The sequence below is a fragment of the Bos grunniens genome, chromosome 8 (assembly GCF_055505025.1).
Source record: "Bos grunniens cultivar Pamir isolate PY7600 chromosome 8, Bosgru_T2T1.0, whole genome shotgun sequence".
NCBI classification, from domain to species: Eukaryota; Metazoa; Chordata; class Mammalia; order Artiodactyla; family Bovidae; genus Bos; species Bos grunniens.
The window spans coordinates 60026368-60039460 of NC_141172.1; the positions used below are offsets into that span (position 1 = coordinate 60026368).

General features: G+C 37.6%; 1 protein-coding gene across 7 annotated transcripts in view; it reads left to right on the top strand.

The window, feature by feature from the left end:
• Positions 1-13093, top strand: part of ZCCHC7 (zinc finger CCHC-type containing 7) — a 258032-nt gene that overhangs the window by 239282 nt on the left and 5657 nt on the right. For all 7 annotated transcript variants that reach the window (XM_086415923.1, XM_086415927.1, XM_086415924.1 and 4 more), the window contains one exon: positions 8101-8196. In XM_086415923.1, the coding sequence (XP_086272049.1) occupies positions 8101-8196 (96 nt within the window). The remainder of the gene's footprint in view (positions 1-8100; positions 8197-13093) is intronic.

Genomic DNA, 13093 nt, shown 5'->3' on the forward strand with positions numbered 1-13093 from the left:
CCTGGCTGTGTTCCAATAAAACTTTACTTAGGGACATTGAATTTTGAATTGTGTATAATTTTCACACCTTACAAAATATTTAATAAAAAAATAAAAAAAAAGAGGACATGATACATGAAAAAAAAAGATTTTTAAACTGTTAATTTTTTCTATTCTAAAAATGTGTTTTTTATTACAGACCTCTGTCCTAAAATGGATTTAATATTATCCCTTTCTAATATTTTATTTCTTTCAAAACTTCACTGAAGTATAATTAAATTTCAGTAACCATCACATATTTATAAAGTGTACAGTTTGATCAGTTTGGATATATGTATACAAATCTGAGAGGCCATCAAAATGTATTATTTATTTAATAATGCATTTAATAAATGTATTATTATTTTTGGCTGTACCATGCAGCATGGGAGATCTTCGTTCCCCAACCAGGGATCAAACCCGTGTCCCCTGCAGTGGAAGCACGGAGTCTTAACCACTCCCAGTGGTTTAAAAGTGCCAGACCGTTTTAAAATGTTAAAATCATTCTTGGGCCATACACAACAGGCAGTGAGCCGGATTTGGCCTGCCAGCCATGGTTTGCCAACACTTACTCTAGAATCTTGGCATAGGGATGCAGAGTGGACTAGATGAAGATGTCTGTCCTTAGCACCTCGCACTCTAGGAATGGGGAGGCAGATAATAATGAAAAACCAGTTTAGTATATTAAAGGGTGACATAGGAAAAGGGGATCCAGAGCACTGTGGCCTCTACAGAGGAAGTGACAGGAATGAACCACTGATGAGTTGTGTTGTAGTGTGACTTTCTTTGTGTTCTGTACTCCCAGGGAGAAGCCAGAAGTACTGTGAGGGGTACAGGTGCCCCTGCATATGAGGAAGTCCCTGCTTGTATCCATACCAGTCAAGTCAAGTTCCAATGTCTGGATATACTTGCTAATTTGGTTCTCATCAACTCCCCTCATAATTACTTCCTTATCCTTTTGCATAGGATTTGAACCAATGGAACCTTTACTCAGTGAAATAAATATAAGTGAGAGTATTTTCCTTCTCATGAATGAATCTAGAAATCTTGGCTCAGAGATAAATTGTCATGTATCTACACAGACACAGAGAAACTTTTAAACATAGATAAGTTTTCCAGAGAACATTTATTATTTGGGGGATGGATTATGCTATCATTGGTTATAGTTTGTGCTAACAGTCACCAGTTAGCTGTTGAGTACCTACCATTAGCTTCACACTAGCTTCCCGTGCCACTTAAATCCAACGCTTTTCACCCTCATTTATGATCTGGTCCCTTTTCACCTCTAGAACCTCCTTTTCTCCCAATTTTCCTTCATCTATCACACTTCCAAGTTATAGATAGTTTTCAGATACTCAAATATAGCAAGCTTATGCTCACCTCAGGACTTTGCACTACCTATTCCCATGCCTTATGCCTAAAATGCTATTTCCCCAGTCATCACATAGTTGGTGGGGTTATTATGAGAAATGACCTTCGCAGTATGAGGTCCCCCATACTCAATCTGAGTCACCACCAATGACTTATTTACATAACATTTTAATTGCCTATATACCATTTATTACTATCTGATACTGCCCATGAATGTGTATTCTTGGTTTTATCTGTCTTTCACCACTGGAGATGCGAGTAGCAATTTTTGTCTTGCTCACTGCTCTATTAGCTACTCTTTTAAAAAAAAAATTATTTATTTTAATTGGAGGCTAATTACTTTACAGTATTGTGCTGGTTTTTGCCATACATTGACATGAATCAGCATGGGTGTACATGTATCCCCCATCCTGAAACCCCCTCCCACCTCCCTCCCTATCCCATGCCTCTGGGTTGTCCCAGTGCACCAGCCTTGAGTGCCCTGTTTAATGCATCAAACTTGGACTGGTGATCTGTTTCACATATGGTAATATACATGTTTCAGTGCTATTCTCTCAAATCATCCCACCCTCGCCTTCTCCCACAGAGTCCAAAAGTCTGTTCTTGATATCTGTGTCTTTTTTGCTGTCTCGCATATAGGGTCATCATTGCCATCTTTCTAAATTCCATATATATGCATTAATATACTATGGTGTTTTTCTTTCTGACTTACTTTACTCTGTATAATAGGCTCCAGTTTCATCCACCTCATTAGAACTGATTCAAACGTGTTCTTTTTAATAGCTGAGTAATAATCTATTGTGTGTATGTACCACAACTTTCTTATCCATTCAGCTGCTGATGCACATCTAGGTTGCTTCCATAGCCTAGCTATTGTGAACAGTGCTGCAATGAACATTGGGGTACACATGTCTCTTTCAATTCTGATTTCCTCAGTGTGTATGGCCAACAGTGGGATTGCTAGGTCATATTGGCAGTTCTATTTCCAGTTTTTTTAAGGAATCTCCACACTGTTCTCCATAGTGGCTGTACTAGTTTGGATTCCCACCAACAAGTGTAAGAGGGTTCCCTTTTCTCCACACCCTCTCCAGCATTTTTGTTTGTAGACTTTTTGATAGCAGCCATTCTGACCGGCATGAGATGGTACCTCATTGTGGTTTTGATTTTAATTTCTCTGATAACAAGTGATATTGAGCATTTTTTCATGTGTTTGTTAGCCATCTATATGTCTTCTTGGAGAAATGTCTGTTTAGTTCTTTGGTCCATTTTTTGATTGGGTCATTTATTTTTCTAATATTGAGCTACATGAACTGTTTGTTTATTTTTTGAGATTAATTCTTTGTCAGTTGCTTCATTTGCTATTATCTTCTCCAGACTCTGAAGGCTGTCTTTTCACCTTGCTTGTAGTTTCCTTCGTTGTGCAAAAGCTTTTAAGTTTAATTAGATCCCATTTGTTTATTTTTGTTTTTATTTCCATTACTCTGGGAGGTGGGTCATAGAGGATCTTGCTTGTGATTTATGTCAGAGAATGTTTTGCCTACATTTTCCTCTAGGAGTTTTATAGTTTCTGGTCTTACATTTAGATCTTTAATCGATTTCGAGTTTATTTTTGTGTATGGTGTTAGAAAGTGTTCTAGTTTCATTCTTTTATAGGTGGTTGACCAGTTTTCCCAGCACCATTTGTTAAAGAGATTGTCTTTTTTCCATTGTATATTTTTGCCTCCTTTGTCAAAGATAAGATGTCCATAGATGTGTGGATTTATCTCTGGGCTTTCTATTTTGTTCCATTGATCTATATTTTTGTCTTTGTGCCAATACCATACTGTCTTGATGACTGTATCTTTGTAGTATAGTCTAAAGCCAGGCAGGTTGATTCCTCCACTTCCATTCTTCTTTCTCAAGATTGCTTTGGTTATTCGAGGGTTTTGTATTTCCATACATATTGTGAAATTATTTGTTCTAGTTCTGGGAAAATACCATTGGTAACTTGATAGGGATTGCATTGAATCTATAGATTGCTTTGGGTAGTATACTCATTTTCACTATATTGATTCTTCCAATCCATGAACATGGTATATTTCTCCATCTATTTGTGTCCTCTTTGGTGTCTTTCATCAGTGATTTATAGTATTATATATATAGGTCTTTTGTTTCTTTAGGTAGATTTATTCCTAAGTATTTTATTCTTTTTGTCGCAATAGTGAATGGGATGGTTTTTTTAATTCTCTGTTTTCTCATTGTTAGTGTATAGAAATGCAAGGGATTTCTGTGTATTCATTTTATATATTGCAGCTTTACTATATTCATTGATTAGCTCTAATAATTTTCTGGTGGCATTTTTAGGGTTTTATATGTAGAGGATCATGTCATCTGCAAACAGTGAGAGTTTTACTTCTTTCCAGTCTGGATTCCTTTTATTTCTTTTTCTTCTCTGATTGCTGTGGCTAAAACTTACAAAACTGTGTTGAATAGTAGTAGTGAGAGTGAGCACCCTTGTCTTGTTCCTGACTTTAGGGGAAATGCTTTCAATTTTTCACCATTGAGGATAATGTTTGCTGTGGGTTTATCTTTTATGGCTTTTATTATGTTGAGTTATGTTCCTTCTATGCCTGCTTTCTAGAGAGTTTTGATCATAAATGGGTGCTGAATTTTGTCAAAGGCTTTCTCTGCATCTATTGAAATAATCATGTGGTTTTTATCTTTAAATTTGTTAATGTGGTGTATCACATTGATTGATTTGTGAATATTGAAGAATCCTTGCATCCCTGGGATAAAGCCCATTTGGTCATGATGTATGATCTTTTTAATATGTTGTTGGATTCTGTTTGCTAGAATTTTGTTAAGGATTTTTGCATCTATGTTCATCAGTGATATTGGCATGTAGTTTTCTCTTTTTTGTGGCATCTTTGTCTGGTTTTGGTATTCGGGTGATGGTGGCCTCATAGAATGAGTCTGGGATTTTACCTTCCTCTGCAATTTTCTGGAAGAGTAAGTAGGATAGGTGTTAGCTTTTCTCTAAATTTTTGGTAGAATTCACCTGTGAAGCCATCTGGTCCTGGGCTTTTGTTTGTTGGAACATTTTTGATTACAGTTTCAATTTCCATGCTTGTGATGGGTCTGTTAAGATTTTCTGTTTCTTCCTGGTTCAATTTTGGAAGGTTATACTTTTCTAAGAATTCGTCCATTTCTTCCAAGTTGTCCATTTTATTGTCATATAGTTGCTGATATAGTTTCTTATGATCCTTTATATTTCTATGTTGTCTGTTGTGATTTCTCCATTTTCATTTCTAATTTTATTGGTTTGATTCTTCTCCCTTTTTTCCTTGATGAGTCTGGCTAATGGTTTGTCTATTTATCTTCTCAAAGAACCAGTTTTGTTAATTTTTGCTGTAGTCTCCTTTGTTTCTTTTTCATTTATTTCTGCCCTAATTTTTATGATTTCTTTCCTTCTACTAACCGTGGGGTTCTTCATTTCTTCTTTTTCTAGTTGCGTTAGGTGTGCTGCTGCTGCTAAGTCGCTTCAGTCATGTCCGACTCCATAGGCGGCAGCCCACGTTAAGTGTAAAGTTAGGTTATTTATTTGATTTTTCTCTTGGCCATTAGTTAATCTTAGAGCAATATCTGGCATGTATTAGGCACTCAGTAATTGTCTTTTGGGTGGTTTAAGGAAAGTATCTACAGATGCTCATGCCACGTGCCTTGCACGCTGATAATTGTCACTATGGAGGCATCCTTGGACTTAGATTTTGCTCTGCTCGTCGCCCTCATTTCTCATACACAATGTGGTTTCTTGAAAAAGTCATCTATATTCTGTTCTTCAGCATCTTCCTACTTGTAATAAACCCCTTACAATCTGGCTGGTGCCTCTGCCTCTCAAATGAAACTGCTCACACCAGTTGTCAACAACTTCCTGGCTGCCATGTCTAATGGATTTTGTAGTCTTTGTTATATATGATTCATCAGTGGTGTTTGACAACTTCTCCATTCTGCCTTCACATCCATGGTACCATCTCTTTGGGTTTTATTTCTTTCCCTTAAACCATTATGTGCTTATGGTTGCAAATTTTTTGTCACATCACATAATATCTTTTAGATGGAAAAATTATTTCTCCTTACTAACTTCATGTCTTCCTAGCACTCTGCTACCTGAACAGATTTGTAAGCCACTGAGCATGAGTGGTACGTGCTTCTATGCATGCCTGTTAAAACTGTATTTAATGGCTTTTTGCTAGTCTCAATTCATGATCCCCATTTTTTATTGAAGGATGTATTTGTTGGTTGTGTTTTTGATTATATCCCAATTTGTAATAGCTGAAGTTGTAAATTCCGTTTTGTATTTTCAGTAGAAAGCATCTTTCAGGTTACTGTCATCCTCCAGTTTTTCATTTTAGGAAACAGGAGCTAAAAGTAAAGTTGTTTGAAGAAGGTTACTTTTATAACCTATAGTTTATTTTCATATATCAAGAAAATAAAACATCCACAATCTATCTATTTGGCACATTAAATAACAAAATTAGTTGGCACTCTTTTGTTGGCACCCAATAAAGAATACAAGAAATAAACTTATTCAAGTTTATTCTCATCCATCCAATCTCCAAAAATATGAGGAGAATTAGTTTTTTCCCCTATTTAAAGCCCCTGCCTTTTCAGGAGTTTTGCTCTCTCCATCCCTTCTCTGTGTCTTCAACTTCTCCATCTCTACTAGCTTTCTCACATGTTCAAATCTCTTCCATTCTAGCAACAAATTCTGCCAAATCCTCTCCCTTGGTCCTTACTGATCTTATTTTGCCCCTTCTTATATATCCTTCATAAAGCAATATATACCTACTGTTCGGGCTTCCCTTTTGGCTCAGTTGGTAAAGAATCCACCTCCAATGTGGGAGACCTGGGTTGGATCCCTGGGTTGGGAAGATCTCCTGGAGAAGGGAAAGGCTACCCACTTCAGTGTTCTGGCCTGGAGAATTCCATGGAGTCCATGGGATCGCAAAGAGTAGGACACAACTGAGTGACTTTCAGCTACTCTCCACGTTTCTTCAACTCCCATTCATTTTTTAGACATTTTTTATTATGAAATGTAATATATGTCCTGAAAAGTACATCAAACATATGTGTACAGTAATTAGTTATATAACTTCCATTCAAGTTATATGACACCAGTGTGTTCAAAAATAGAAAATTACCACTACCCTGAAACCCTCTGTGCTCTATTCTCTCCCCACAGGAAGTAATCACCACTTTTGTCGGTCATCATTTCCTTGCTCTTCTTTGTAGTTCTACCACCTTTGAGTGCATCTTCTTCACTCTTCAACCCATTGCCTGCTATTCTCTCTACCTTCCCACAGATTCCAGAGTTCTCACAATGAGATTATCCATAAACAATGACAAGTCTCATGGGTGTTTCTCAGTTCTAATCTCACTAGGCCTCTCTGCTATATTCGACATCATAGATCAGTTCATCCGTCTTGGAACTACTCTAAGGTATATGACTATTTTCTCTGTGGCTCTGCGTTCTTTAACCTCTCCTCCTTTGTCTATGTCATAGGCTTTTCTGCCCGTCCTTTACATGTTGCTGTGCTCAGGGGTTCCATCTTTAGCTCACTGCTGTTCAACTGGCTGTGGTGATTCTGAACACTCTGGTCATTTCAGCCTCAGCTGTTGTGTAGCTTACTTTCAGATCTAATCTTTAACTCAGACATGTTTCCTAAACCTTATCTTAAAACAGATAACCTCCTGGTGGACATCTGTCTCAATCTAGATGCTCAGCATCCAAAACAGACTTCATCATCTTTCCCTCTAAATTGACTCTGCTCTCTTTTACTACCTTTTCTGAATCAGTTGTTGACACTACTACTCACCAGTTCCCCCAAGTTAGAAACCTGAAAAGCATCCTAATTTCTCCTTGCTGCTGCTGCTGCTAAGTTGCTTCAGTCGTGTCTGACTCTGTGCGACCCCATGGACTGCAGCCTACCAGGCTCCTCTGTCCATGGGATTTTCCAGGCAAGAGTACTGGAGTGGGGTGCCATTGCCTTCTCTAATTTCTCCTTACCCTCTACCTAAAATTTTCCATTTGATATATGCCTAATTCTTTAAGAGTAAATTTAAATTTTATATTTCAAGGGAAGCTTTACCTGAGTTCCTCATCCCATCCAATAATGGATCCCTTTTGTCAGTCCATTAATACTTTGTACATGCTTCTATCACTATGTTTACATTGTTTGCCATTATCTATTTATATTCCTGGGTCAGGAAGATCCCCTGGAGAAGGAAATGCAACCCACTCAGTATTCTTGCCTGGAGAATCCCATGTACAGAGGAGCCTGGCAGACTAAAGTCCACGGGGTCACAAAGAGTCGGACATGACTAATCAACTAAACCCAACTGTTTGTATTCTGTCACATTCTACTAGGCTTTTATTCTCCTTTATCTGAGATACCTAATACATAACACAGTCACAGTATTGGCCACAACACCGAATGGAATTGAGGAGTGAGGAGGTTGAGGAAAGCACATGTTGATGTTAAGAATAAAAGAATTGTTATCATGTTACACACTTTAATCACACAGAACCATCTGAATATGGGTTCTCCACACTAAACTATAAGAGGCAGTGTTTCTAAGGAATCTTTTACCTAAAAGAAGTTCTTTTGGAAAGTGTGAGGTTTTAGTTTCCTTCTGACATTCACTAAATCTTCACAAATATTCATTTTTCAGACCAAACCTGGACCACCCAAAAAGCCAAAGACCCCTTCTGGACAATCAACCTTGGTGTATTGCTACAACTGTGGGCAAGAAGGCCATTATGGACATGTGAGTTTAAGTGGTAATTTGGACATAAAGCATTCTGTTGCTCAGGAGTGGTTGCTGAAAGGTGAACTTGAAAAGAATAATTCTAAACACTTACTTTTTTTGTATATAAACTAATATCTTGAGGTAAGACCTAAATATATTTTCAACTGATTTCAACTGATTCTTCCATCCCTACCAGAGTAATAGATCTGACAGAGCACATTCCTATATTTGTTTTAAATATACATGCAGGTTAGTCTAAAACAAATACAGTTCATAGAATTATTCAGACAAAATATAGTAGTTAATAAGTTTACAATTCTCAGGAATTTCAAGGATTGATAATACTTTGACCCAGCCGAATCGTGATTTTAGATTTTCTACATAGTTCTCCAGTATCTCTGCTTTTCCCTGGTACTGTGTTCAGTTAAATCTTTACCACTCACATGCAAACCCCAACACTCGCTGGTGGAAGGATAGAGGGCTACTGCCTTGTCAACCAGCCTGCCCACCCCACACATAGCCAGATTCCCTATCCCACCTGCATATTTCCTAACCCTAACTGAAAGGGCCAAACCTGTGTTCTAGATGCTGAGGTGTCAAAGCAGAAGCTTGTTGCTGTGAGGTGGGAGTGAGTCTCCTAGCCAGTTGCTTCATTAAGTATGAATGCAGTAGCTCATTGCAGAGATGGGATGCTGTAAGAATCGATTCACAGTCCATACATTCTGGGAATCTTGAGGAAGAGGAGGAAAGGCGGTGGCACAAGAAATAGAAAATCTGTACAGAGAAATACACCCCCAGTCTCCAGAAAGGCTTCTAACAGCCTAGAAGCCAAAATAAACTGATACCAAATCAGATCTGATGACAGGAAGTGGAAAGCATACAAAAGTAGGGAGTCCTCAAAATGGCTAGTAGGATGGAGTGGTATTGCAGATCACATCTTGAGTTCTGACCATGGCACTTCACCAGTGCAGACCTTGGGGGTAGAGCTCTACGATATGGAGAGAGAGAAAAAAGTCTGGAGAAGAAAAAGCATGGGACAGAGTCCATCAACAGATGATAGTTTCCTTCCTTATTGGGGCAGTAGGACTATGGAGTGAGGGATAGAATATGAAAGCTAGGATGGAGTTCTGACCCCTAGTTGTAATTTTTGCTGTACTACTGACAACCATGTGACTTACATTGTAGGTGCTAGGGATGGGGGAGGGGGAATGAGGAGTTAGTGTTTAATGAGGACAGAGTTTCCGTTTAGGAAGGTGAAAATTTCAGGAGGTGGATAATAATGAGTTGCACAACAATGTGGATGTACTTGTGTGACTGATATAACTTCACTTTTATAGAGCTCACACTGAAAACCTAGTTAGAGAATTTTCAATTTTTTTGAAAGTTATCATCTCCAGATCTTTTTCTGCTCTGTGTTCCTTGTTGCCAAAACTCAGATGTTGCTAATACTGTTTAGTGAACATTTTCACATAAGCAGTCCACTGCCATACAAATCACATAGATGTACCATTTATGCTTGCTTACCTCTTTAAAGCAGAAGGTTATAATTTTAGCATTTATGTTTGTTCAATTAAGGAAAAACAATTATAGTTGAACACATACTGCTTACTAGTCACTCCTGTTAATGGAGATAGGAAATATATTAAAATCATTTGGAATTTATCCCTGAAATCTAGATTTAGATGATTTTTAATTTACAATAAAGCAAATTTGGCAGCCTTATCACTGCCATAGATGAAGAACCCTAGATTATCCACACTAATGAAGAAGATCAGTGGTGTGGCTAATCCAGAATAGTAGATAAATTATATAGCCAACTATCAATTGTCTGTGCTAATGGAGGGGACCAGTGATGTGGATAATCAAAATATAATTTACATGTAGCTTTGGAAAATGTTTGTAGTACTGTATAGCTCTGTATAGCCACATCAGTCTAGACTGTACAGGATCCAAATAGGAGACTGTGTAGGTAGGTAGTTAACAGATGTCTGAGGATGCCTCCCCTTCAGTTTCAGAAATTCAGCTGTACAGATGTTAATAAATAGCTTCTTCATGTGAAAGATACTCTAAGGTAAATGTGACTGCTCCCTTCTCTAATTCCACTCGCTCTTTAACTGGGGAGGGAGGGATGATCATAAGCAGCTTGGTATGAGGCAAACTGATAGGAAATGGTGGTCATTGTATAAGGAGATCACTCCAGGATCAATGGGGTGCTGGTAGTATGAGAGCACTAATACCTTTTTGTAATCGTGATTTGCTTAGAAGACATTTGAGATACAGGTTCAATCCCTGGGTTGAGAAGATCCCCTGGAGGAGGAAATGGCAACCCACTCCAGTATTCTTGCCTGGGAAATCCCATGGACAGAGGAGCCTGGGAGGCTTCTCATTTGCTCTTTATATTTTACAATTAGAATCTGTCTTAGTCCATTCAGACTGCTATAAACAAGCTACCATAGACTGAGTAGGCTTATAAACCACCAGAATTTATTTTTTACCAAGATGATGGTGCAGAATCAGTGTCTGGTGAGGGCTGCTTCCTCACTTTCTTGCTGTGTCCTCACATGGTAGAAGAGGATAGAGAGCTCTGTGTGAATCTCTTTTATAAGAGTTCCACCCTCATGATCTAATCACAGTCCCAAAGGGTCCACCTCCTAATGCCATCACCTTGGGGTTTAGATTTCAACACATGAATTGGGTTGAGGGGACACACAAATGTTCAAACTATAGCAGAATCTTAGACCTAAATCTTTTATGGATATCCTTTATTCTGAAAACTTGGTGCCACTGTGGATAGAGATTTATAAAAGCAATTCTTTATGTTACCATGTAGGTTTGCCTTATAACTTTCAATACCCAAAAAGAGTCAGAAACTCAACAGCAGGTTAAATCTAAAGATAGTTGGAAGAAAGAAATTATAATGAACCAAATTACTGAAATAGAAAACGAGATTAAATAGCATCATCAAAACCAAAACCTGGTTCTTTGAAAACATTTTCTTTTCAAAAGAAAAGAGATAGACTTCTGGAAAAGCTTCTCAAAGTAAAGGAAAAGATACAAATAAACGATGGGTGAAAAGTGTAAATAGCTTGAAATACAGTACAATTTTTTAATTATAGGAGAATACTGTATAAACTTCATGAAGTTCAGCATTAGGGACTTCTCTACCCATTGTGTGGTTAAGACTCTGTGCTTCTACTGCAGGGAGCATAGGTTCAATACATAGTCAGGGAACTAAGATCCTGCTTGCCACATGGCCAAAATAAAGTTCAATGTTAAATCTGAAAAATGAAATAAATAACTCTATGGAAAAATATGAACTAATCAAAATGACTGAAGAAGAACAAACCTACATGAACCAATACCACTAAAAAGATTGAATTAATAATCAAAATTCTCCCCACCAAAATATACCAGAACCAGGTAGGTTTGTAGTCAAGTTTTACCAAACATTTATTCAGAGAGATAATCCAAAAGAACACTACTCAACTTATTTTTTGAAGCTATTATAACCTAAAGCTACTTCAAAATATTTACAGAATGTTACCATTTTTATGAAATCTGAACACTTCAAACTTATAATGTTGTTTATTGGCATATTTATTAATAGTAAATTAATAGTAAAAGTATTAAAGCATGAGAATGGTAGACACCAACTTTAAGACCATGGCAGCTTCTGGAAAGGAAAGGAGATAAATGGGAAGTGGGAAGGACAGTTACACAGAAGATCTCAATTCTATCATTAATGCCTAGTGGGAAGAGAACTGAATTAACGGTAAATGTTGATTTGATAAAGCTACATGGTTAGGTATAGGTTTCCATTACTTTATTTTCTGTACTTTAGTGTGTATTTAGAATAATTCCTAGTTCTTTAAATTACAAATTATGTCTCTAAGTGTATGGCTGCCAGCTTGATCAAGTGTCTTAGAATTACAACTTGAGTATATCATAACAGAGTTATGATAAATCAGCTAAATTCTATTCAGGTAATTCACATATTTTCTTGCTAAGAGATACAGATAGCCTCCATTATCTTAAAGTAGAGTGTTCCTGTGAAACCTTACCTAAACCAAAGTAGCTGTAAAGCAAAGAAGCAGTTACCTTATAACACATTTTTCTAATGACTGCAAAACATAGGTGGAGATAAAACACAGGTGCTCACAGACACAGTTCAAAGCTATGGTGACTTGATGCTGAGATGCTGAGTGTAGGTTATGAGGAGGGAGCTTGATAGTGCCACTCTTGCTACTCCCAGTCAGTTCAGTTCAGTCAGTCGTGTCCAACTCTTTGCCACCCCATGTCCATCACCAGCTCCCAGAGCTTGCTCAAACTCATGCCCATCAAGTTGGTGATGCCATCCAACCATCTCTTCCTCTGTTGTCCCCTTCTCCTCCTGCCTTCAATCTTTCCTAGCATCAGGGTCTTTTCCAGTGAGTCAGTTCTTCGCATCAGGTGGCCAAAGTATTGGAGTTTCAGCTTCAGCATCAGTCCTTCCAATGAATATTCAGGATTGATTTCCTTTAGGATTGACGGGTTTGATCTCCTTGCAATATGAACAGTATGAAAAAGCTACTCTGGATACTCACTGTATAATGGTTGCTGCAAAAGATGCTAAAGGCTATTTTCATTTTCACCTTTTCTTATAAAGGTGAAAATTGGCTTCATAGTTCTTTCTGTTAGTGAAAACATATCTTTCATAAAAGTGAATCAGTGTAAAGCGAACTTTTAAAAAGCAGGGGCTACTTGTACTTTAACTTTTCTTTAGTACCTAGCTAAGAAGTACTGACAACCTAGACAGTATATTAAAAAGCAGAGACATTACTTTGCCAACAAAGGTCCATCTAGTCAAGGCTATGGTTTTTCCAGTAGTCATGTATGGATGTGAGAGTTGGACTATAAAGAAAGCTGAGCACTGAAG